General features: G+C 42.3%; 1 protein-coding gene across 7 annotated transcripts; it reads left to right on the forward strand.

The window, feature by feature from the left end:
- On the forward strand, nucleotides 1-26,326 carry TCP11L1 (t-complex 11 like 1). Of its 7 annotated transcripts, none has more exons than XM_045012885.1 (11): nucleotides 1-722; nucleotides 7,378-7,493; nucleotides 8,752-8,916; nucleotides 13,225-13,357; nucleotides 14,668-14,788; nucleotides 15,351-15,571; nucleotides 16,711-16,847; nucleotides 17,319-17,512; nucleotides 20,095-20,276; nucleotides 20,870-21,042; nucleotides 21,569-26,326. In XM_045012885.1, exons 3-11 carry the CDS (start codon nucleotides 8,763-8,765, stop codon nucleotides 21,787-21,789), a joined length of 1,536 nt encoding a protein of 511 aa, XP_044868820.1. In that variant the 5' UTR covers nucleotides 1-722; nucleotides 7,378-7,493; nucleotides 8,752-8,762; the 3' UTR covers nucleotides 21,790-26,326. The 7 variants fall into 7 exon arrangements, with proteins under 7 accessions (XP_044868820.1, XP_044868818.1, XP_044868823.1 ...); XM_045012888.1 differs by lacking the exon at nucleotides 1-722 and adding an exon at nucleotides 1,557-1,680 and having other exon boundaries at nucleotides 7,462-7,493; XM_045012884.1 differs by lacking the exon at nucleotides 1-722 and adding an exon at nucleotides 1,759-2,040.
- Nucleotides 26,327-26,518: the final 192 nt, after the last annotated feature.

Here is a 26,518-nt window from a genome sequence, read left to right on the forward strand (position 1 = left end):
CGAAGGGTCAAGAGAGACATAGAGCAAGCTCTGGTGATGAGCTCTGATTTAAAAGGGCAGGGCCTAGACTTCTGGGAAGCATTCTCATTGGAGTAGGAGAAAACTTACGAGGGATGAAAAGTCAAGCCCTAAGAGGACAGAAGTTAGTGTCAGGTTATATTTTTCAGTTTGGATTTGTTGGAGGATGCTAGGCAGCCTAGGTCCTGCCACAAAAGAAGGGAGAGTCTTGAGAGGCTATGGTACCTAAGAAGAAAAAAAGTACACAGTGGGCCTAGGAAGGCACTGTAGGAACCCTGCTACCAGCCTGACATAGCAAAAAGTCCAGGGAGGTAGCTGGGGGTAAGTCTGAAGTGACAGCCCTTGTCTGCTCACTACAGGGTCCCTGGGCTAGAACTCAGAGGAGGAGGGCTGCCTGGCTTCCCCCAACAGCCATAAGGGAATGTGCTTGAAGCCCCCTGAGGGGATAGGGACTCTTGAAAGCTGCAAGAGGGGGCTGTAAGGACCACGGATCCCAGAGTCAAAGGATGAAGACCTGATTTAAAGATCTCTGATTCTTGTTTGGACTCTGTTACCCCAGATTGGGGTGGGGGAGGACATGCTATGATGACCTGACTGCAGAGCCTTTTCAGGAGAAGAGGCAGACCACTGCAGGGCCGGAGCTGGTGGTAGTGCTAGATGAGGAAAGCCTGCTATGCCACACAGCCACAAGGAGATAGACAGTGGTAAGTACTCTGTATTCACCCTACAACAGCTTTATAATTTGAATGCTGTAATCAGTCTAACTTTGTCACTGTTAAAATTCTTTTCTATCCTAATCCTGTGGTTGGGGTCAAGTATCAGGGGATAGCTGTGTTAGTTTGTATCCACAAAAACAAGGAGTCCAGTGGCACCTTAAAGACTAACATTTATTTGGGCATAAGCTTTCGTGTCACCAGCCTCCTGGTGTAAGTAAACAAAGAGAACCTACCACATAACAATCAGTTTTACAAGCTATCTACCCTAAGGGCTTTTAGTGTTCCATTATAAGACCTTTACTGAACCAAATAACCATAGCTTGGTTGGAAGGAAAATTATGCACTTTAAAGAATTAAGGGATTAATATTTTTTTAACAGGAAATACATTTCCTTTTCTATACAAAGTCTTTATTCATAGCATGTCAGACATCTTTTTTGTTGTTTTTTTTCTTTTCTTTTGTAAAGAAAACTCCCCCCCCCCCCTTCTGTGTGTCTGGTTAGAAAGTGGAGGAGAAGGGGGTCTTGGAAAGGGTTCTTGCCAATTTGATGCTGTGAATTAGTTTCATCCTTTTAAAATGAGAGAGGTTTTTAATGCTTACACCAGACACAAGCGTAAGAGGAGAACTGGAGCTGCCCCAGACTGTGCGGTAAAGCTGGCTAGGCCCGGCTACTTGGAGGGGGAACACAGGGAAGTTTTCCCTACTTCCAACCAGAAGGTCCGCACGCGCTGTAGCATCTGCGGACGCTGCGTGGAGCGCTCCCCCTGCTACGCTCCGACTGTTTCAGCCCAGCAGCAGCCGCATCTCCCTGGGAGCAGGGACTAAAGGCTGAGGCCGAAGCACAGGGGCGCTGGGGCCTGTCCGTGGCGCAGCGGCCCCCTCCCACCCCAGCAGACTGGCCGAAGCCGCCTGCTACAGCGGCGGGGCCGCCCCCACGCGCCAGCAGGTGGGGCTACGGGCCGGGCTAGCCACGGCCCCGCGCTCCCCTCCGCAGCCGGCTCGCTCCTGCCCGCAGCCCCCTCCAGCGGCTGGTGCAGCCGGCGCCGCCCCCGGGCCTTGGCTGGGCGCAGCTCCGCAGCATCCGCCCGCTGCTCCCCGAGAGACTCCCCCGCGCTGCGGATGCTGCCGCCGTGACTCCGGCTGCCCGGCCCAGAGCCATGACGCCGCCCTGCGCGGGGCTGGCCGCTCCCGGCCCTTTGCGAAGCGCCCGCGCCCCGTAGCCCGGGCCCGGCTTGCGGGGGAGCCGCGGCCGCTCGCCCACGCCCTCTGCCTCGCTGCCGGCGCCCGGAGTCACTGGGGCCCCCAGGTAAGCGAGGGGCGCGGAGCCTGGCCGATGGTCTGGTAGCTGCGCCAGCACCCGCGTCCCTGTGTCCGCCCCGAGCCGCTCCCTGTCCCCCACGGGGCTGGAGAGACACCTCGTCCCCCTCCCCTCCCGGTTAGGGGCTGGGGCCGCCCGCCCGCTCGCTGCTGCCGGGGCCGGCTCCGTCCCGCTGGGGGAGCAGCCCGTGCGTCGGCTTGTAGCTGGCAGGCTCGGCTCCCTGTCTGCGGAAAGGCCCCCGTGTCCCTGCTGCAGTGCTGAGTCAGGCCCCGCTTTCTGGCTGGTGCCAGTTGTTTTGCTTGGGGTTGATGTTCTGGCCCTACACGGGGGGGGGGGGGTTGATAACTGAGGTACGCAGCAGGGTTTGGGTAAAGCCTATTATTCCTGCCATCCCACTGTGCGTGTCTGGCTTGACTCCCTCATTCTTAATATTCTGCACCCCAAAAGGGGTGATAGGGAACCATTAGCAAAATCATGCAGTACTGTAGACACAACAAATAACACCAGTACTTGCCTTAATTCAGTAGGTCAGCTCCAGCAGAGTAGTGATCCAGGGCATCATATTATGGGACTGGGTGGAAGGATTAATAAAGCAAGGTAAATGTTAACCATTTCTGCATGCTTATTTTGCCTTGGCAGTCTAGAGCCCATGATTCCCTGGCTTGTTTACTAAAGAGTGCAGCAATAGTGCTCATTACTACTGTGATGTTGTGAAGTTGTAAATGGGGTTCTCACTAGGTGGATAGGGCCTGATGCAAAGGCCATGGAAATCAATAGACTCCCATTGAAATCAGTGGGTTTTGGACGAGAGACTTATTAAAGGGTGAGCATAGGCGGCAGGTTTGTATAATTTTTGGTGGTGCCCAAAATGGTGGTGTCTCCCGCCCTGTAAGCCAATATAAAATGAAGCTATAGCACATCGGCACCACAAGATTACAAGGGTCAATTAAAAGTGGAAAGTCAGAAGCAGCACTTGCCTGCTTTAATATATGGTATTATATTTTGTTGCACCTGTTGTGACAAAGTGGGAATGTTCTTAATGTTTTCTCTGAATACTGTGTGGGTGCCTCAGTTTCCCCTGCAAGGTGCCAACTGAAGTTGTTGGGGACAAAGATCAGGTGGCCTCCTTGTCCAGAAGAGACACAAAGGCCAGAGGAGGGGGTGTCAGTTTGGAGCTGGCTGAGGAAATGGGGAGAGGCCCAGAACTTGGGTCTAGGCTCCCCATCCTCCAAGATGGACCTGACTTGAGGGGTCCTGTTTTCTGTACCCACAAGCTCTGTTTTAGACTGTGATCCTGTCGTCTAATAAACCTTCTGTTTTACTGTCTGGCTGAGAGTCACGTCTGACTGCGGAGTTGGGGTGCAGGGACCTCTGGTTGCCCCAGGACCCGCCTGGGCAGACTCGCTGTGGAAAGTGCATGGTGTGGAAGGGCATGCTGAATGCTCCGAGGTCAGACCCAGGAAGGTGTAAGCTTCTTGCCCTGGAGACAGTATGTTCAGAGAGAGGAGGCTGCCCCAGAGTCCTGACTCGCTTTGTATGGAGTAGTTCCAAAGCATCCTGGCATCCCCTTCCACACCATGCGCTTCCTGGAAGTCCGCACAGGCACTGACACTCTCTCCTCTGGCCTTTGTCTCTTTTCCAGACATTAGGAGGCCACCTGATCTCTTTGGTCTCCAACACCTTCAGTTGGCACCTTGCAGGAGAGCGGCTCAGGCCATCAGTTGCCCGGAGACGGAGTTTCGGCCATTCTCTGTGCAGACAGCATCACACTGGCACTCTAGGGCTCTACAACAATCACACCTCCTTATCCCACCATCTGGATCCTTGAGAAATGCATAGGGGAAACTGAGGCACCCACACAGTATTCAGAGAAAACATTAAGAACATTCCCATTTTGTAACACCTGTAAACGACTATATACTTTAAAGGGTGTAAAATAATCAAGTATTGTGCTAAACACAATGATACTCCAAACTGACTACCAAATTTAAGTTGCACGTTTTCCCCCTCAAATGAGGACTCTGGGGTGGGGCTGGGGATGAGGGGTTCACAGTGCAGGAGGGTGCTCAGGGTTGGGGTGCTGGGGGTGCAGCAGGGCTTGGGATAAGGAACTTGGGATGCAGACAGGCTGCCCCAGGGCTAGGGCCAGAGAGGACTCCCTCCCCCCACTTACTGGTAGCAGCAAGCTCCAGGGGAGGGACCCCTCCTCTCCCTCCCCCCCCCCCGCCGGCAGCACACTCACTCTGCACCACGGTCACTGCACATGCTCCTAGGGACTCTCTCAGGTCCAGAAAGCCCACTCGCCTCCCCTATGGTGGGTACCGGGGGGGGGCAGGGTTTGCCATCACGTGTGGTCTCCCCTGCTGCTGCCCCTCACCATAGCCTCACTGGGGATGGGGGGACTGTCCCTTGCCCAGCATGGGGCAGGAGTGAGGACTACAGGGTGGTGGCGGGGGTGGGGGGTAGGGTGTCACAAAATTCACCCAAGCCCCAGCTGCTCAGGTCTAGGAAGCTCCCCTCCCCCATCTCCCCTGTGGTGGGTGGATGGGTGCTGGGGGGAGGGGGGAACTGCCAGCACATGTGGCTTCCTTCCTCCCCTGCTGCAGCCTGCTGCCCCTCACCCTTGTCTCACTGGGGATGGGGCTGCCCCTTGTCCAGCATGGGGCAGGAGCGGGGGCTGCGGGGGGAGGGGGTGGATCACAGGGTCAAACCTCACCAAAGCCCCAGCAGCTGCTCAGGTGAGTGAGGTCCATCTCCTGGCCGGAACCCCCCTTGGCGTCTCTTCCAGGTGGGTGCCGGGGGGGGGGGGAGGCGGGAGAGAGAGCTCCCAAGCACATGCGTGCCTCCTCCCTCTCCTCTCTCCCCCTCCCCCTTCTGAGGTGCTCCAACAGGCTGTTGGCCGCTGATCTCTATAGCCTTAGGCAGAAGCAGCCTGCAGCACAAGGAAGGGAGAGAGGCACAGGCTGTTTGTTTTAATTCAGGCAGGGAAGCTCCGAGGCAGGAGGGGAGGCAGGGCCCGCTCCAGGCAGGGCCAGGGGAGAAACCCAGCTCCAAACATTGGTGGAGCACAGCCCTCAGCCTTGAATATTCCTGGTGCTCGAGCACCTTGAGCTCATATAACCTGCCGCCCCTGAGGGTGAGGAGTATCTGTCAAGATGCTCAGCATGGGCGATGACTTGATTTGTGATTTTGATACTGATGTCGCAATGAGCTAGACACGAACAAGTCTCAGAGCTCATTGCAGCATTGGGACCTAAACATTTTTGCGGTTTTGTATCCCCATCTGTAAAAACTGGGAATAATATCTCACAGGGGCTTTGCGACATTTATTTAACATCAATATTTGCAGGACAGTTTGAGGCTCTTGGATGAAATGAGCCATGCCCATGAAAATTATTATTCTTAAGTTAAAAAAATTAATATTTTAAATGTTGTTACATTTCTCTCTCTATTCAAAAGAAGGTGAAGAAAAGTCCAGTGAAACACTCTTTTCATTTAATTGAATGGACTCCAAACTCTTTACAAAAGATGCAGCTAGCTGATTCAGAAGAGGCATTGTTAAGCTTATTTGACCAGTGCAAAGGGGAGTTGTTCTAGGTACATTCTAATAGACAATAGTAACAATCTAGTGAAAATAGACCATTGTGAATTAGACACTAACCTAACAAGTACTGCCTCAAATGCATAAAAGGTCTTTAATCAGGTGGCATTTGATTTCAAAGTGACACTGCACAGATGAAATGTGGAGAACAATTTTTATTCTATATGTGAAATTGTGTAGCCTGGAGAGTATAGCTGTTGGTCTTTTATTTTGTGGAGACTGACTAATTAGAGTGCAGCCTGTAGCATAAGAAGAATGTTCTAGTAGATTGGGAGATAGCCCATGTCTGCCAAATTCTAGTCTGTGTTCCTGGCTCTGCCAGTGATCTGCTATATAAACTTGATTAAATCACTTAATCCACTCCATTCCTCAATTTCTCCATCTGTAACATAAGGATAATACTTCCCTACTTCTCAGGGTTGTTGTGAGGTTTAAATCCATTAATGATGGTGACGCACTCAGATGTGGTAGTGGTGTATAAGGGGAGAGAGAGCTTTTAATACAGCCATGCTTGCACTTCAGATTCAGAATTTCTGGAACCATTTTTTCAAAGGAAGCAGCAGGTTGGGACTGTAGGGGAAACCACATTATGTGGATGGATAGATAGTAACAATCCAATCTGTTTTCTATATTTGGGGAGATTTTGTGTTGGCACTGTTTCCAAGAAAAAGTGAATAGAAATTGTTTTCAATTTTTCCCCTTTCATTTGTTTAACAAGACCTACCTTATCCATCTTAGGTTTTTCTACAGCATCCATCACTGTACTCATCTTCTAGATGCTTTTTTGTCATCAGACCTCCTCCTCCTAATTGCTGCATTGTTCACTGTAGCTGTGACCCTTCATTCTCCAGGCCTGAGATCCTTTGCTCTATCCTTTCTGCTCATTCAACATCCTGGTGTTGCCATCCTTACCTTTCTCATATGCTGGGGACGTGGTGGCTCTGGAACTTGGTTGGGGCTGATGCTGTACTATTGGAAAGAGCTCAGGTTATCCCTGGCATGCCATGGGGCAAGGAGCTTGGCTGGCTGATCCATGTGGGTTACAGACCATGTTCCATGGATGAGATCTATTTCTTGTCTTGGCTGAGTATTAGATTGACTCCAGGACATCAGGATTGGTGCTCTGGTCATTGGTGTGTGTGCACTGGATGGAGTCCTGTACGTAGAGGTTAGATGGCTCAAGTGATTAGAAATGTGATATAGAGCTGGTCAGCGATTCTGATGCTGGTTCAGAGATGTACAGAGAAATGGGTGGCGTAGCTTTTCCTTTCTAGGGCGTAACTTACAGATTGGGGCATGGCTGGTCTTGTGGCTAAAACGCTGGACTGGAACACAAATGATCTGGGTTCAGTTACTGGTTCTGCCATAGGTTTCCTGTGTGACCTTACACAAGTTAACCTCTCTGTGCCTCACTTTCCCATTTGTAAAATGGGAATAATACTTCCTGCCTCGTACCCTTTATTTGTCTTGGCAATTTAGATTGTAAGTTCTTTGGGGCAGAGTACTGTCTCTTACTGCATGAATGTATATAGCACCTCCCACAGTCAGGCCCTGTAGGCACTACTGTAATACAAAATAATTCATGATGAGTTTTCCTGTTATCTCCTCTAAGATGAGGGAGTTAGGATGCACCAGGTTCAGTCTTTTAATTATTGTATTAAAAACACAGAGCAGCTTCTTGTATTTCCTCTGTATTACTTCCTGCTACATTCTCATCCATATAGGCCTATGCTCCAGTTTGCCTTTAATAGCCTTGAGGTGCTCCACGGTTTCTCTTGCTGACAGCCTGACTTTCTCATCTTTTGCAGCCTGTGGTCCACGGATGATATTAAGTGAAAAAGTATGTTTTGTTTGTTTGTTTTGTTTCCCTTTATTTTCATGCAGAGGATATTCTATGAAATGGGAGGTTGGGGAGATGCTGGATATTTGATTTCAGAGCAATGATATATTTTAAAATGTTTTTAGCTTTCCATTTAAGAGCTAGGTGGTATTTATTTATTTATTTTATTATTACCTGAAGCCACAACCAGTGAACGGTAACTTAATGTATAGTAGATAGTCTTTGCAAATTACTTCAACTATTTCACATTCACTTTTTCCTATGAAGGATGTAAAGTTACTGAATTGAGCAAAATATTTTACAAATGCCACTTTTGCAGTATACCGAAGGATTATTCTAAAGTGCATGTGATGTGATATTATGCTATAAAATCCAACATTGTAATGTCCACAACTACTGGTTGTTTATTAAATCAGGGTTTTTTATGTTTTTTTAATAAATCCTCCTAACTTCCCTGTGTGGATAAATCATGCCTCTTGTATGGAATTAAAATTTAGGAACCAGATTCTGCATTGATTTACCTCACTATCTTCAGGTGGATCCCATTGTTTTCAGATGGATTACACTGAGTTCTGATAATAAGTCAGAGCAGAATTTGGCTACAGTTCTGGAACATATGAGCAAAACACTTTATTACACTCCTTAGTAGGGATAATGTCTAAAATGGTAGGTTAAAAATGTAATCTGCTTTTCTTCTTTTATCTAATTTCAAAATCCAAGTAATGTATGTGCATAAAATTGCTTCAAGGGTCTCTTCTTTTAATATATATTTAAAAAGTCAATCACTTGTTAGCAATCTTAAAATACACCTCTACCCCGATATAACACGAATTTGGATATAACACGGTAAAGCAGTGCTCTGGGGGGGAGAGGGGGGCTGCGTGCTCCGGAGGATCAAATCAAGTTCGATATAACGCGGTTCCCCTATAATGCGGTAAGATTTTGGCTCCCGAGGACATGGTTATATCGAGGTAGAGGTATATCTGTATCTTGTACATTATGGGAAGGAAACAGTTTCAAATTTATGAGGGCTTGTGAACAAAAATATTGAGTAAATGATGATAACTGCATTGAAAGGATCTCCTTATTTTGAACCTTTTAAAAAAAATCAAGAGAATCAAGAGGGAGGATCTCTGATTTATCTAAAACTATACAGGGAATTTTGCTGGCTTTTGGTTGTTTGTTTTTTGCAAGGGCAGGAAGAGTGTATATCAATTCAGTTCCATTCTGTTTTTTTCCCCCTCTTCCCTAAAAAAAGAAACATTGAAAATGTCTCAGGATCCTGATATTCCACATACAAGTGAGGAAAAATCAAGTGATTCAGAAGATATCCAAGAGGACAGCTTGAACAACCCAGATCAATCTATGAGAGAAAGGATACGACGAAGTACCTCAAGTCCACACAGATGCAACAGAGCTCAATGTAAGCAAATCTGTTAAAATAAAGTACAAAAATATATTTTTCTTGTTGTGAAGATAAATATTTAGATTCCTTTAAAAGGCTCACTGGGTGCTGCACAATTAACTATTGTGTAATTAATTAAATATTGTATCGATCATTAACAATTAAAAAAAAGTTTTCTTCTCCTTTTTCCTTTAATGTCATTGGCTTTTCTGTCCTGTGAAGCAGCCCATAGGGAGGCTGGGTAAGACTGCCATAAGTTAATGCACCCCTCAAGCACTCCTGATCAGGCCACAGTACCAGAATAAAAACCAGCAAATGTGTTTCTTCCCCCAGAGTAAGCTTGGAATTCATTGCAGTTACTTATAGGAAGGAAGTGAAAGCTGTCACTGGAAGAAGTCCTGGAATTCCATTGTCATCAACTTATAATATTACTATCCTTGGTTATTTAGGGCCTGGTCCTAAAAGGTGCACAATGCCCTCTATCCTTATTAAAGTTAATGTGGGTGGAAGGCTCTCAGCAACATTGTGGGCTTGCCACCATGTCTGGCTGTCCTTCCATCATAAAATCACCACCCACATCCCTCTAGGGAAGAGTTATTCCTTCAGTTCACTTTTTGCAATTACTGGGCCAAATCCTTATGTTATCAAAACTCTTATTTAAATAAATGGGAAATTTTCCATGAATAAGGGCTTCAGAATTTGGCCATTTGTCATTTTCTAAGTAATTGTTTTCTGTGCTTTTGTATCTGGTCGATTTTGAAAAGTACAGGGATCCAAATTTAGGTCCCAAACTAGCAGGGTCTCAGAGGCACACTATATATCCTAGCCAGCCCCTGTGTGGTGGGGGAAAGAGCTCTGCGTGTCCTCCTCTAGCAGTTCCTGTTGCCCACAAGGAGCAGCATTCAGGTTTCTTGCAGTCATTCCCCGGGTGCTGTGTTTTGTTGGGGGAGAATACGAGTGCTATTGTAGAACAACCTCTGGTCATATGGAGGCTCCTATGAACATTTGAAATGGTGTCTTTTACACCCTCCACTACTATGTGAAATCTACATCTACTTTAAATTTTACTGTTGCTGAAAGCCCACAGGCAAATAATAGAGGTCCTGTGGTCACAAAGGCCACTTGTGCCTAGAGATACCCGTAAGGGAGGGGGAAGGAAAGCACAGGATATTAATAAATTTCAGCCCTTTGCACCTAACATTACTGTGAGCCAGAATCAGTAGAGTGGTGTGTTCTACACATGTATCATGTGCATGCCTGTGTCTGTGATCCTAACCAAGGGCCTGCACCTGCAAATACTTATGAATCTGAGTAACTCAGTGCTTCTCAAACTTTTGTATTGGTGACCCCTTTCACACCGCAAGCCTCTGAGTGCGACCCCCTTTATGAATTAAAACCACATTTTAAAAAGTATTTAACACTGTAATAAAAGCTGGAGGCGAAGCGGGGCTTGAGGATGGTGGCTGACAGCTTGTGACCCCCCTGTAATAAGAGATCACGACCCCCAATTTGAGAACCCCTGTGAGTCATCTGACTTCAGTGGGAATATTTGAGTGTCTAAGTATTTACAGGATCTGGCCCAATATAGTATGCTCATTTGCTTGTACATCATCCAGTCCATCCGCTTAGCTTTCTGGAGGGTTGTAGCCTTTGGTTTATAGTTTAATAGTTGTTTCCTTAACCTTCAAAGGGACCTTACCCCCCAAAAAAGGTCAAATCGAACGGTATGTCAGCTTTTGGTTCTGCCAGGCAGTGTAGTGTACCTTAAGTCTGAAAATTAATGAGCTTTAATGGGGCTGGAAACATTTTGAGTCCTCATACTACAGGGCAGTGACAAACATTCTTGCCAGATCATTACGTTGCATTAAAGTTTATTGCCAGAGTATGGTCTTTCTGATTTGGTGTTTTTGTGCTTAATGTAGGAGCTGGTTATGATATTACTATTGGCTCTGAAAAGTCTGGTCTGACTAGCAAGTCCCTATAGGTAAAACAAATGAAAAAGCAAATGAGAATTCCCCTGGGTATGATTTCTGCTTTTGGCTAAAGAAACAGAATTACCCCAGATATTATTTGCAAAAGCCTGCAAATACAATGCATTTTATCTGTGTTTTTGTTTTTAAAACCAGTGCTAATTATTTGTTGAGCATGATGGTGTTTGGAGCTGTGTCAAACACAGGAGACATTTCCTATGGGATTTATGCTGTAAGCCCTGATATTGCAAGATGCCCTTCAGAGAGTCCAGTGTGCTGCACTACATGTGTGAGCAAAAGCAAAAGTCAAGTGTTAGGCATAATCCTCTGCACTGAGAGGTAGCTAGTCATGAAAGCTGGGTAAAGAAAGGGCTACGGTCAGGAGATGTGTGTGTCTGAAGAGATGTGCTTAAGTGCATTTTTCAGCATACAAATTAGGTGCTTAGCTATAGTTTCCCTTTTTAGTCTTTACTTCTGCTGTTAGGCAGGAATAATTTGGTAATCAAGCAAGAGCACTTTGATTTAAATGCAGGCTGAGTGCACTGCCTGTCTGCTCATCACTTCAGACTCCCCACAGGCATTGTGCAGGATCAAACCCTAGGCAGTAATATGCAAGTGTATAAAGTGCTGGGTGAACTGAAGAGCTGTTTATGACAAAGTTGCACAGGTAATTCTTTATTAAATAAATGACACTTTGTATAGCAGACAATTGGGGAAAGGCTTCTTAATGAAGGGCCTGTTCCCTGTGGAAGGTTGCTACCTGCATAAACCCAATCATATAAACCTGTTAATCGATCTAAAAAAATCTATTCCAAGTTAACCTAATGTGATTAGTATGGATCAAGGGGTTTTATTTCAGTGTGGGGTATACTGAATGTTTTTATAATGTTTTTGCCAAAATTGGAATTGAAGCAACAGAATTATCACAATCACAGGGTGACAGAGCAACCAGTCCTTGCTTTCTGTTCTTTATCTTCCTCTTTCTCACTTTTCCTTCTGTGCAGCTGGGGAGGAGTCTGGCCAGCCCTCTTTTCATCTGATGGCACTAATGATATGGTCTCTTCTCACAGATGATTGGACCAGCATGTGCCTTCTCAGTTTTTGGCAGGCACATGCTTTATTACTCAGAATAGCTTGCTGCAGGCCTGCTCTGTCTCTATGCTGCTTAGCACTGACGTCAGCACTGCTACAAGCACAACTTGGGGGGGACCTTCTCCTGAGAAGGTCAACAGCAAAGCTCCAGTTGATTTCAGTGGGTGCAGCATTACTCCCTTAATCAGCACCTATTATATCATCACCACCTTTGCCACATTTATTTCTACATGCTGCTAATGCATTTGGTGTCACAGCAATATCAGCCCTGGCCCACTGGGATGTTATATAACCTAAGTCAGGACAAATGTGAGCACTAGTTCCCACTATGTTCAAACAGCTGGTACTGTTTTCAAGTCTTGGCTTTACCACCCAGTGACCTTCCGCCTCCCAGTTTTCTATAGCTAGTTACCTCCTTCCTTTACTACCTAATGAAAGCTGGGCCTGGTGTGTGTGCCGCACTGCTGCCTCCCATTCCTGTGTGCACTTTCTAATTCTCATGCCACTCCAAACCCCAATCTCAGGCTTCTTGCTGTGCTCTAGGATATGGAGCAACCCATGTCCCATTGAGCATACAGAGATGAATGGAAGGAGAAGAGCTGTGGCATCAGAGCACAGGCTAGGCCCTGAAATCATTAGCAAGTTAAGAATAGCAAGACCTTGGTTTCAGGAAACGGGGGGCAAGTAGGTTGTTGATTCCACTGGAAGCAGAGAAGGGAAAACTAGCTGTTTTCTTGCGTGGTGGTGGTGTAAGTGCTTTACAGATACTTTGGAAGACGAGATCCCTCCCTGCCTTGAAAAATGTATAATCCAAATGTTAATGTGCATATAATAAATGCAGCAGAAATCTCCAGGACGGAATGGTGAAGTTGCATATGAAGCTTGTTGGCCCCACAATATTGTCTGCATATTTTGTAGAAATGGTTTGTCCCCTTCACCTGGGAAGGATTTGATTCTATAGCCCTAAAGGAAGATGTGTGTTTCAAGGAGGGACTTGATGCAGCAGAAGTTGCAGGCATTTTGGGGCCTAGCTGATGGCTGATTGGAGCACAACAGTGCTGTAGACATGTCCCTTTGGGGTGGTAGAGGAAGCAGCCTCATCAGATCTATGACATCGAGGGAATCCTCAGCTGGGCTTGTCTACTGGCTCTACATCCCCTTTGTTCTGGCCGACTGGTGGAAAGAGGCCCAGAAAGGTGGAGGAGGATCTTACCTCCAGCTTCTGAAAGAATAAATAAATGTCATGTATTTGTTAATGTTACAGCTAGTCCCCCTCGGCTTGTGTCGATGGAAGAGCTGATGGAAACAGCAAAAGGAGTTTCCAATATGGCGTTAGCACATGAAATTGTAGTCAATGGAGGCTTCCAGATTAAACCAGCTGAATTACCAGAAGGCAGGTAAGATGGTTACTGATAGAAAGAAAGAAATCGCTGTTTATATCAGTCCTTTGGATGTAAAGAGTGGAATATGCAGTACTTTTGGGGAAAAATTCCATGAAAAGAATTGTAATGTGTTTCTTAGCTTTTCACCACTTCTTCATTCTAGCATCACTATTTTACTCTTCTGTATTCTTTAACATCCTCTTCCTTTGTAGTAACTTTCTAAAGTTGACTCTTGGGCCTGGTCTTCACTAGAAAATTTGGTTGGATTAACGTCAGCTGGGTTTGTGAAATATCCTCAACCTTGAGCCAACCTAAGTCCCCATTTAGATAGCGCTAGGTTGATGGAAGAATTCTTCTGTCAACCTAGCTACTGACTCTCGGGGAGGAGAATTGCTGTTACGCCAATGGGAAAACCCCTCCTGTCGGCATAGGTAATGTCCAAACTGAAGTGCTGCAGCTGTAGCGTTAGACATACCCTTAAGTTGCTCTTGGAACAAATGGTTACTGCTTTCAGGATTTGCCTGAACTTCAGTGGCTAATGGAGTAAGAATTCCAAGGTAGCTCCAGGCATCTTCAGAAAAGGATCAAGGCCACATTCAGATCTGGTGTGAACATTTGCAGCTTCAGTAGAGTTGCACAATTAAATCAAAACATTGAAACTTGTTTACACTAACTCTGAATTTGACCGTCCAACTTAGTAAAAATATCTTAACGCCCATGTATTTTGACAAGCGGTGAGTTGTGCTCAGTCATGAAGGAAATACCTTACTGCTGTGACATTCTGGTTTCACGTTTCAAATTTTACCCAAAGGACTTGCACCGCTTCTAGGAAGTTAATTAGGTTGTGTCTTGCTAAGAAACACTGATGTTGTTCATGTGAAGATGAAATAAATTATGATTTTGTGGTTTGTCTTCTCTTCATAGAATATCAGAGTTGGAAGGGACCTCAGGAGGTCATCTAGTCCAACCCCCTGCTCAAAGCAGGGCTGATCCCCAGACAGATTTTTGCCTTGATCACTAAATGGCCCCCTCAAGGATTGAACTCACAACCCTGGGTTTAGCAGGCCAATGCTCAAACCACTGAGCTATCCCTCCCCCCCCCTTTATAGATTACTTTTAGACGTAGCATTTTCTGGATGCTTTTAAGGGTCTTATTTTTCACCTGCTCTGTATCTTTTCAGCTGTGATGTCAGCCATTCCAAATCATTCCAGTTTTTATACTCTTGTGCCTGATTAAAATGGCAATTTTGTCCTCTAAACTTCTCTAAATCATTACATGTAAGATACTAACTGTCATCTTTGGATATTGTTGTGTCTACTAACAGCCTGGAGAAAACTGTAAAAGAGATTGTACATAAAGCTTTTTGGGACTGTCTGGAAGCCCAATTAAGTGAAGATCCACCAACATATGATCATTCAATTAAACTTGTTGGGGAGATTAAAGAGGTAAGAAGGTGTGACATCAGAAGTAATTTACAGAGATTACATGGCACAGATATGCAAACTATACACACAGTTATACAGCGATGGCAGAATGCTCTGTAGAAGTCTAGACGATAGCTTTATCTATAGGCTTCATGGACGCATGGGGGGAAAAAATAAATGTGAAAGCAAGAAATGCCGAGTCATGTTAGATGAAGGGAAGGTTGCAGGTAACGTTACTTTAATAATTCTGAGGTTGCAGTAGCAAAATGTGACAATTATTTGTGCCACAATAGCACCTAGAGGCACCAGTCTAGGTTTAGCGAAAAACCCCTCCCTGTCCCAAAGAGCTTACAATCTGAATAACACCAATACTGTATAGAATGCAGGAAAACTATAATTAAAAAATATACTGTGTAATTTTTGTGGTCCTATGTTTTGAAAAACTATTAAGACGTCATCTGCCATAGAAATCTATGAAGTTGGTTGTTAATTCAGACCATTATTCAGTTCCTTTGTAAGATGGTGAAACAATAATGTTGGTTGTTGTGAAAAACAAGCAAAATGAAAATTTGTTTTCTTTCAGGCTCTTCTATCTTTCTTATTGCCTGGTCATACTCGATTAAGAAATCAGATTACTGAAGTTCTGGATCTGGATCTGATAAAGCAGGAGGCAGTGAATGGGGCCCTGGATATTTCTAAGCTGGCAGAATTCATCATTGGAATGATGGGGACCCTTTGTGCTCCAGTTAGAGATGAAGAAATTAAGAAACTGAAAGACATTCATGAAATAGTCCCACTATTCAGGTACTGGAATGACATTAAGGAATCAGACTGTGGGGTCACTTAATTCATTTCAGATTTGCTTGTAGAAAGATCCAAATTTTACCTTTGCATGCTGGTGGCATATACAGTCTGCTAGCAAAAAATTCTTTCTAGAAAAGTATAAAGCAAGCAGAGGAGGAAAACTAAAGAAGAAAATTCCAGCAGCTATTAGCAAAGACCCTTTTGGTTCTGGTGAACTGAAGGTATTTGTATGTAGCTTTGTGTAATTGGAAACAATCATTTTCTGAAATGCCATATTTAGGTAAGAGAATCTTTCCCTGGATATTGGAAGACTGTCTTAAGAAAAGCATGAATTCCTTGTTCACTTTTCCTTTCTGTTGATATACATTAAATAATTTAGAAAATAATAATGTTCACTCAGCTTTAGGGTGGTCTTCTACCAATTCATCCCTCATTTCTTCCCCTCCACCTCCTCTCTTATATGTAATAATATATTACAGGTGTTTAAAAGTGGAAAGCATATAGAGCCTGGATATGTCTTATGCCATTTTCTGTTTTGTTACTATCTCATTTAAATAAATTGTGCAAAAGTTCTCAACAGTTACAGAGAATTTTGTTAACTGTCATCAGTAGTGTATTGAGCTATTTGTGTCTTACCCGACTAAGGCATTTCCTAATTTTGTTGTCTCCAAGAGTGAGGATTTTCCTTAGAGGAAAATACCTTTTTTTTTTTTTGAGAATGGAAATGTTTACACGTAAGTAGATGTTGGAGTTAATTTCTTCCATGGCCTTTTCATTTTTATTTATCTCCGTCGCGGAGAATAGATGCACAGGTTGAGAGAGGTCAGAGTATATGTTAGGCTCGGAATTCAAGACTTTTTCCTAAATTCAGCATGTGATGACGTGTCCCAAGAGAACTGATCTGTGGAAAGGACTCTAGTACGTTCTCAGAAGTTTCTTTACAGGGGAACGAGCCTCATTACCCTGGCACTCTTTCCGAAGACTTCAAGCTCCATGTAAAAACTTACCATGCTTTTTTAATGTTCTTAATAGCTCATTTCCTTGGACAATCTATGCTAAGTAAGTCTTGCAAATTGTACATTTTAAACATGTGCAGCCCTGCTTGAAAAAATAACATTTTTCTTTTCTTTTCTCTTCAGAGCAATTTTCTCTGTATTAGACTTAATGAAAATGGACATGGCTAACTTTGCTGTCAGTAGCATTAGGCCGCGTTTAATGCAACAATCTGTTGAATATGAAAGAGAGAAGTTTCAGAAGATTTTTGAGAAACAGCCAAGTATGACTTTTTTTTCCTCTTCTGAATTATGTGCCTTTGCATGTTGGTGTCACAAACACAAAACAACCCACCAAATTCAGTATTTTGTTACATTGCTCCGTAATTCAAATAGAGATACCTCTGGTCCCTAGGCTTCAATTCAAGAAATTTGTGATACAATTCTGCATTTAAAAACAAAAAACAAACCTAGACCCAGGATATCAGTATAATATATGACACTATAAATCAGCATCAACATGCTAGTCTGTAGTACTGCCAGATTAATTTGTGGTTTCCATCCATGAGGTTTTCTGTGTTCAATCTGTTTTGGTATCTTCCAGAAGTTCTGAATCATAAAGTAAATAAAATGCATCTCAGTAACTAGCACCATGGGTAGTAGGAAAGACTAGTAGTGGTATTATTTGAAAACTATTCATGGGGGAAAAAGATAACTCCTGAAAGTAAGATTTTTACCAAAATGCTTTCTTTCAGATTCTCTAGACTTTGTCACCGACTGGCTGCAAGAAGCATCAGATGATCTTGCCAATTTGAGGTGTAAAAATTCACCTTCCCCTGGTGTTGGTGCTGCTGCTAGTGGAGTTCCTGTATTGTGTCCTGCTGCTGTACAGAATTGGGCATATCTAAAGCTGCTTAAGTGGGATCATGTGCACAGGCCTTTCCCAGAAGTAGGTATTTAAGAGATGATGTAGCTTCTTTTATTTAATTTTCTACACTGTTTTTGGTGATATAGCAGAAATCATTTGGACCCCCTTGTTCTTGACATAAAATACTAAAAGATTTAGGATTTAACTGGAGCGGTTGCAGTTCTTCTAATAGGATAACTCCATTCTGAATTTATTTATTTATTTTTCCAAAACTGAAGTTTAACTGAAGGTGAGGTAGCGTAATCTACTGTCTAGATCACTGGACTGAGAATCAGGAGATTTGGGTTCTGTTCCTGGCTCTGTGTCACTGCACAAGTCATTTCCTTTTCTGTGCCTCTGTTTTCCTTCCCACCATTTTTCTGTCTTGTCTGTTTAGATTGTAAACTCTTCAGGACTGGGATAGTCTAATACTTTGCACAGTCCCCAGCACAGGAGTGTTCCAATCTCAGTGGGACCCCTAGATGCTACTGTAATACAAATCCTAATGTATTCTTTTTATCAGGTTACTTTTAACAGGTGTTCCTTTAGGGTGTTCCACTATGAATTTTCTGTATATGATTTTGTAATTTTCTATGGGTTATGTATGTATATATGAGTCTCAAACACTGTCACATGGTCTCTCACTACAGCCGTTCATAAACTGCATTATGTTATGTGAGTTGCAGCTACTGTAAAGAAAAAAGATGCTTCAGAGAGTTCTTTCTGCATGGCTGAGCAGATGTTTTGATTACAAATGTCTGGTTTTATGCATGCAAAATGTCTCCGTTTAATAGTTGTTTGTGTATGAGGCTCACAGCATAAATCTCAGGGTTTACGATTTTGCAGAAGAATTGTCTGTCTTTCTAAGACCTGGACAGCTAGTTCATTGCTGGGAAGATTCTGAACCCAAACCTCTGAATTTAAACTAGATTTACAACCTTCAGCTTGTTGCAGAAGCAGTGCAGCTAGATTCTGTTGTACCACTATAAACCTAGTTATTCCATTGACTTTGACCATTGTATTCAGTTTGATGGAGGAGAAGCATAAGGGATATGGTATGTCGAGAACTGACATTGAGTTAAGTAATCAAACAGCTGTTTGCTCACCCAGGATGAACACTCCACAAAATCTTTCCCCTTGGTAGTTGTAACTTGTATCTTATGAACCATCTCATGTATTTCCCTGTAACTCTGTTTTGAGAGGAAGGCACGTGTGAGAGTTCAGAAAACTAACATTCACAACTGAGCTACAAAAATTTACATTGTTCAGTATAAATTATGATTGGTGTAATGTGATCCATTAATTGATAACTCTCGTGCTTTATTTTGAATGTAGTAACCCAATAAGTTTTAACTTTTTATCTCAAAAGGAGAATATTTTTATTCGTTTGTCTTGAAACAAATCCATCTGTAATAGAAGCTGAGTAATTCAAAGATGAAACATAAGCATTTTTTTAAAACATTCTTTTATTTTGTGAATTGAATTAGTGCTCATTAAAGCAAGGGATTGAAAACATTAAAACCAGGCATTGTGCAAGTTTACCAACACAGCTCTGTTAAATCATCTTGGTTCTCACCTGCTAATCCCTGATACTCCACTCCTGGATCTTTCTGGAGCATACACTGCCTATCATGCTGAGTTTTAATAAATGTAAATGGTGGTATTTGGATGGAAACAAATGTCCTCTAAGCACTAAGATGAGACATTTACTGAGACTTAACCTTGGGTCTGCCTTAGGATAAAAAATGTAAAATGGATACAAACATCTTCAGTGCATAAACCAGCCATTAACTAAACTGTGTAGAAAGATTTCTCCCATAGGAAAGTTATTCTATAATTGTTCATTGTGGATTTCTTGCACTGTCCACTGTTTTCCCTGTAAAACATCAGATTAGATGGACCATATTTGACTAGACTGATTGTGTAATTAGGTGTTGGAAATAAGACTGGTGCACTATCCCACTGTAACACCAATCCCTTGAAGGGTCCTAGAGAGAGGAAACTCTAGTAATTATCTAACTTTTTAACCATAATAAAAGCTTTTAATTTAAAGAGGACTGTTTTCTGAGTATTGCATCTTTTTGATATATACTAACAGTGACCTTGAATTCTACTCCTATCTGGGAAATCGGGTTTTAGGAGTGAATATGGAAATTTTGTAGGAGAAGCAAATTGAGATAAAATGTTTCCTCTCTGGGCTTCCAAACATGCTGCTTACAGAGCACCTCTTATTGGATTTTACTCAGGCTATGGCTACACTTGCGCTCTCCCAGCGCTGTCCATACTCCACCTCCCTGTGGGGAATAACGTACAGCGCTGGGAGCCGCGCTCCCAGCGCTGGGGCTTTGACCACACTGGCGCTTTGCAGCGCCACAATTTGCAGCGCTGGAGAGGGTGTGTTTTCACACCCTGCTGCAGCGCTGCAAATTTGCAAGTGTAGCCATGGCCTCAGAGTGGCATTGGTACCACTGGCCCATCCTTCAAATGAATGGAATACTGATACAATTTTGAAGTCTGTGTACTAAAGGAATTCAGTTTTCAGAATAATCTTCATTATGTTACATAGCCTCACAATTTCAGTTTCACTATACTTTGTTAGCCCAGCATTTACTCTATCTTTGCAGACATTGTTAATGGACCAAACCCGCTTTCAGGAAATGCAGCTGGAGCTGGAACAGCTCACCTTGACTGGTGCTATCCTCCTGGTCATGTTCAATGTAGCGGGTGCAGCACTTTCCAATCTGCCAGGGTTTGCTGACAAAATCAAAACCATTATAAAGGTGTTGTTGATGGGAATGCATCTTCCGTGAGTATCTGAATGACTCCTACCTAGCATCTCTCAGCTATGTTATGTTCAATTGTTGAAGTGGTGGTTGATGGCTTAATTTTGTTGTGATCCTAGTGAGTATTGATTGCATGGGCTTCTCTTACTCTCTTGACTTCAAGAAACTTAGGGAAGGATAGAAGGGACAAGTGATTAGAATGGAGGGCTTTCACTCACGCAAGCGTACAAGGCTAGCAGTTTTTTCTAAGGAAATTAACCACCTTATTCCTTTCCTCCCCATCCGACATGCCTGTGCCAAACAATTCATTTGCCGCTGTTACTATTTTTCATGCGAAGTCTTCTACCAAGTCCACAGCCTTATGTTGGCAGTTAACCATGCTTCATAGCTTGGACCAGTCGCCCTCCATCCTTCACAAAATTGTTTGTTCTATACATGTGTGCAGACACCTGTTGGTTTAGGATGACTGACATAGACAGTGGTGGTGAGAGGAACAAGTGTTTTGTTAATATATAGGCAGCTCAAATCAATATAATTAGACTGATTGTAAAGAGTCAAAACAAATGACTAAGCAACAGTCCTTAAGGAATGGTTTACTCCTTCATGTTCTCTCTAGCTCCTTTAACCTGAGTGAATCTTTGGCTACTCTTGGTGAGAAGGTCTGTGCTGAAGTTAATAGCTGTCTTTCCCAACATGGATTCACGCCATTCACAACTGAGAAAGAGATTGCGCTTAAAGGACAGATCCAGACATTGGGAAACTCTGACAACACCATATGCAAATTGATAGGTAATCTTGGAGTGTATATGCAGTGTTCTCAAACATGCTTTTTTCTTTTGCTACTAGTAAACCCACTGAATAACCTGTTTTGTATGATTTTAATATTTATTATTTAATAACGCTTCTGATGTATGGTGAGCCACTAGACAAAGTTGAGTGCCTTACCCTGACCTCTTGGGCAGCTCAGCAACTCTGAAAACCAGGTCAGAATTTTCAAGTGTAGTTGCCCAAGTTTCAACTGTAGAAGTGATCTTTGAATTCCTAAACTTGGATCTTCACTGAGCTGACCAGCCACCTGCATCACCAAGTCTACTGCCTGAAGTTGTAGTTATTTAAAATGATGATCTTTTCAGGCAGTAGAACATAATGTTGGGATCTATGCTCGGAAGAGTCTCTGGATTGAAGTACATAGCACAGGGTGTGCTCACCAATTTTTTAATTTTTTTGATAGTGTGCCAGGGAGGAAGATCACATGCATTGTTCTTGTTTTGTATTTAAAAACACCTTGGTCCCTTTTTTTTTTTTCTCCCCCCAGATTCTCGAATCCAGGCATTTTTGGAGAGCTATCTGACTTCTGGTCATCAGAAATCATTTCCTGCTATTCCTGGGGGATTAGGCCCTATTCAAAGAGAGATGGAAGAAATTGCTGTGAAGTATGTTCGCCTTGTCAACTATAACAAGATGGTGTTCAGCCCGTACTATGATGTGATCCTCAGCAAACTACTGAATAAGGAAGAATCCCAATTGTTAGGGTAGTCATAAGAATCATCATACCAGTTTGTATGCTATCTAGATAGTGTTAATTTTGTCTGCTAAAAAAAAATTGCAACTAACTTGGCTTTGGAAAATGGCGTTTTATTACTGTAACTCAATAGCACTGATTCTGAAGGGGAAAATTATGTATAAGTTGGGATAGGCACTTGGAATTAAATGGTAAATAGATGCATTTTTAGCATAAGTATTCATGCTGAAGGTATGTTCCTTAATTTTATGGCTGTAGTTTTTGCTACTGAGCAGATGTTAGATAAGACTAAGCAAGCAATTGTTCAACCAGACTGCATTTTTAAATTGCTGATTTTGTGGCGGGGGGGCTTTTTGTAGCATTCTAACTCTCCAATTTACCATGAAGTTAGTGTATGCGTTCATCTAGAGAAGATTAGCAAAGGTCTCTTCCATACTGAGTGATTTGGCCTTCTGAAATCTTATTTTAACAACTGAAGAAATAATTTAAAATGTGAGATGTAAGAAACTTGAATCATGGTGGTTAAGAGCAGGCCCAAACATAGCACTTTATTTTAATAGTATAAGGCTACTAGTCTTTCTGCTAATCACATTTTTTCTATAGCAATTTTTGCTCTCTATCTGCAAATAAGTTACCAAAAACATGATATAATTATATTTTGTAGTGAATTTTCTGGTTATCAAATAACTGTCTTCTTTTATGTACTGTGTTACAAGGGTGACAGTCTATAAGATTGCAGCTGTATTTATCTCTTTGTAAAACTTTCAGGTGGGCCAAGAGAGAAATGTTTTGATAAGAGTGGCATTTCTTGCCTTTTGCTGGTAGTTGACTCCTTTTTATATGAAATACTATTTTAAAAAAGTTAACATTTTCAGAAGATGGATGCATTGAATTTCAGGCATGAGGAAATTTCCTTTTTTTCTAAAACCGTGAGACTTATGAGACAATTGTATATGCTCATAGTTTCAGAAATATCACTGAAATTTAAACATACCAAGAATGTATTAATATTTTAAACAGTAACTTTAAAAGGTATATCAGGAAATGAACTATTTAAAGTTAATTTGAAGTCATGAGAGAATATTATTTAGTGTTAGATGCTTTTTCATGTTTTACAGATGTTCTTGAACTCAAAGTATTTTAGATTCTTGAAGATAACTAGCAAGAATTTCTCTAAATGCACTCTGAAGGATTTCTGATCTTAGTAATTCATAAAATATGGAAATTTAAACTTTTCTTGGAAGTAAATTTAAGGTTTAGGACAGTGAAAAGGCACATTGAAACTTTTTTCAGCTGCTAAAGCCCATCAGGTTGAGAAGAACTTCGGCAACTATTTCTAAGCATCTCAGATAATATAAGGTGAAATGAGCTCTTGTTAATAAATGATAGGCTGGTACCTTGTCCTAAGAGTTTTGGGGCGGGGAGACGCTATGACAAAAATAGAATATTTACTGTATTCTAAAATGAAGACTTTACAAGAATGCCTTTTTTTGACGCTATTGATTAATAAAATAATAGACTGGTTGACTAGTCAGTCACATTCAGCAGAACAGTGGGAAGAAGGGAGGTACCCTAGAATACTTATTCTAATACTTACACTTCCCTTCACATTTTGAAATTTCATTAGTTCCTAGGGCTTGAACGGAGAGCCGATGTACGGCTCTAACAGTTTTCTGCTCTTTGGGGAAGATGGATTAAAATAACAATAGCTTTACTTGTTTGATGTATCACCACATTAGCATATTAAATCAATCTCAAACTTCGGTTGCACAATGCAAAACAAAACTTACCTCATATTTATGATTACAAAACTACCGACAATATTAGGAAACCATTTTCTTTGTTGGATGGTTCTTTTGGCTGAACTCCTGAAAATATATATATGAATATTCTTTAGTAAATTGAAAATAAGTAGCTTAAGCTCAGAAGTTTGTCTAGCACTATTTTTTTGTATTGTCCATGTTCTATTCTACTCTTGGACTCACTGGTGCACCTCAATCCCTTTGTTCTCTGCCTGTGGCACATAATAGTCTAGTCTTCTATGGGTTGTAATACTTTAGCCTAATTTCAGTTGTTGGGTTTAGCGTGTAGGTGCTGGGTGGTACTGGTGGCCTGTGATGCCAGAGTCATGTAGTCTGAACTCTTGTGTCTTTAAACACTATACTTTCCATAGATAGAAGTTACTGAGGGCTATTAGAGAGATGCATTTCTTGCTCTTGTCCTCAAGCATTGGTACTACATTTCTCCATACCTTTGTGTAGCGTCAGTGTGATCTTAACTCTCTTGTGTATTCGCAGAGGATGCTTCAAACCTATTACAGTAGATAGTGCTCTTAAATTGCAATAGCCCAAACGCTGCTGCAGCTCCAAAGCTATGTTTTGGTATTCACCTCAACAATTCCTGAGAGAGAGAAACTACTCTGCTTGTGATATTCTTGTTTATGAGATCTAAGTGTACAGGTTCTAAATTGCTTCTGTTTGTTTATATTTCAGCAGTGCCCTAATCCTCCATTAAATGCAGTGATTTACAATCTTAAAAAAAAAACAGTGCTGGGGAAAAGAACACAATGCGCAAAGTAATCAGTACATCTTTCTAGTACCACTATAATCCAATTTTGTTTGTTATGATACAGGTGCAGCAGTATGGGATAGGGAGGAGGGACATAGACAAAGCTGAACTGTTTTTAAGTTTTTTTTTTATGGAATTTTTTTTCATTTTCACACTCTGTACAACCTAGTTCTCCTCAGGCCATCAGCACAGTTCCTAGTGTAATTTCTAGCCCAGTTTTGTAGATTCAAGTTGTTCAGTGAAAGCTCCCAAACTACTGTACCCTGAAACCTTTTGAGTGATTATTTCAAGGTAGGAACAAGACAGAGACTGATGCCAAAATGAGAAGTAGGAGTCATGAGCTGATATGATGTGAAATTGAGGATTAAGGCTAAAATTTTCAAACCTGGTTCTTGTGTGCTCAGCCCTCCTGAAAATAAAACTACTTAATCAGATGTTTAAATATGGACTTACCCATTCAGGTCTGAAAATCTTTGGAGTAGGTGTCTAAGCGAGAAATAAGCATACCAGTAGCAGAGGAGTGATGACTGACACAACTCGCTCTGAGCCCCATATGGCTTTTGTGGGTGAGCTTCCTTATTTATGTTGTGCTATAGCAATGTTTGGCAAATCCTGTAGAGTTCCAGGCTTAGACTTTAGTACCTCCAGTGGTTCCCCTACCAGCTTTGTTTAAAAATACGCCGAATCAGTTCTGTTTTGGTTTTCTTACTACATTTATCACTGATTGCTTACAAACCAATCTACCTGTGTAATGCTAAAACGAGCATACTGAAACAGTTTCTCATGAGCAGAGATGCATGTGCTTAGCATCCATTGAGTAAATGCTGTGATAAGTACAGTTTCAGGATGGGTGATCTGTTGTATGGATAAGCAATGGTCAAATACTGAATTGTGGGATAAATGTGTACTTGCTTAATGTAGGCCATCAGCACCCCCATTTAGACAAAGCTTGCAAAGTCCAGATGTCCATGAGTGCCAGCTCCTGCTTACTGTTCTCAACACACACCTGTGCATGGTGCTCAGTACAGTAAGTCTTGTCTTTCTCAATACTGAGTTTTGTTCCTAAAGCTTTATTAACTTTTTTAAACAAAATGTAATCTGGGCAGCAGGCACATTGGTCGAGGTTGGGGTGATGTACTAGCAGACAGCCAATGACTCCATGTTTGGGCTTTGTCAGTCTTGCAGATAGTGTAAGTTGCTGCTGTGTTGTAATGTTTATTTTGGGCATTTGTTACCTACTACTACATTTTAAGTGTGTTCTTTTTAAATGTTACTATATGTCACATTTCAGTTACTTTCCCCAGGTGTTCTAATTGTTGGGTGACAAGCTAAAGTGAAAAATATTCTTCTGATGAAGTCCCTTTAAAAATAAATTCAGATCAGTGTGGCAATGTAAGCTCTCAGGCCAGTAACTGGAAGCTGATTCAGCTTGTGTGTGCTGCTCACACAGCCACATTTGCTCCCCACTCTAGGGCTCTGTGCCAAACAGACAGGGGCCTACCTCTGTAAATATCCCCCTTTACGCTTCACCTTGTTTCCCGTCAAATGAAAGTATGGGCTGGCAGGTTACTAAGCAATTCCTATTGCAAATTCAACTTGCATAATGTGAAGCATATACTTTACTTACTGAATATGTCCACCTCTTCAAATCTCACTACACTATAGCTATCCACATGAGTGGTCAGAATTTAAGTTTGTCTTATTTAGTAAGAGCCTGTATAATCTGGAGGGGAAAAAATGCTCTAATCATTAAAGTGCAATGTGGAATATTACGGTGCAAGTTTAAATGCAATCTAAGAGAGATGTACAATTACACAGAAGCTGCAACTTAAAGATTTTTTTTAAAACCAGTGCAGTCATTTTCAAATATGTTTTATAACTGAGCTTGTTTTTGCTTGTAAACTAAAGATGGTAACGATGGATAAAATTAATGCAGGACTAACAGTACTTCTGGAAATTTCAATATACAAAGTGTGCATCTGATAACTTATCTTGGTGTGTTGTCAGTTCTTTTCATTTTAAATTGCTTTGGAATGAGGAAATGAATTATCTTCCAACATTTTGGGGGAGGGGCCAGAACTCTGAAACCAGCATGAGGAATTACCTCCCAACAAATTTCTCTCTTTTGAGGGTGCTTTGTTTGGTTGATGTAAGAGTGTACAATCTTACATAAAA

The sequence above is a fragment of the Mauremys mutica genome, chromosome 4, assembly GCF_020497125.1.
Source record: "Mauremys mutica isolate MM-2020 ecotype Southern chromosome 4, ASM2049712v1, whole genome shotgun sequence".
In the NCBI taxonomy this organism is placed as follows: Eukaryota; Metazoa; Chordata; order Testudines; family Geoemydidae; genus Mauremys; species Mauremys mutica.

Excerpts from the sequence above, each read along its gene's own strand:
- TCP11L1 (XM_045012883.1), top strand. The coding sequence starts at position 692 with ATGCCACACAGCCACAAGGAGATAGACAGTG. Across the intron at positions 17,513-20,094 it reads TGCACAGGCCTTTCCCAGAA|ACATTGTTAATGGACCAAAC; the intron begins GTAGGTATTTAA and ends CTATCTTTGCAG. Across the intron at positions 21,043-21,568 it reads CACCATATGCAAATTGATAG|ATTCTCGAATCCAGGCATTT; the intron begins GTAATCTTGGAG and ends TTCTCCCCCCAG.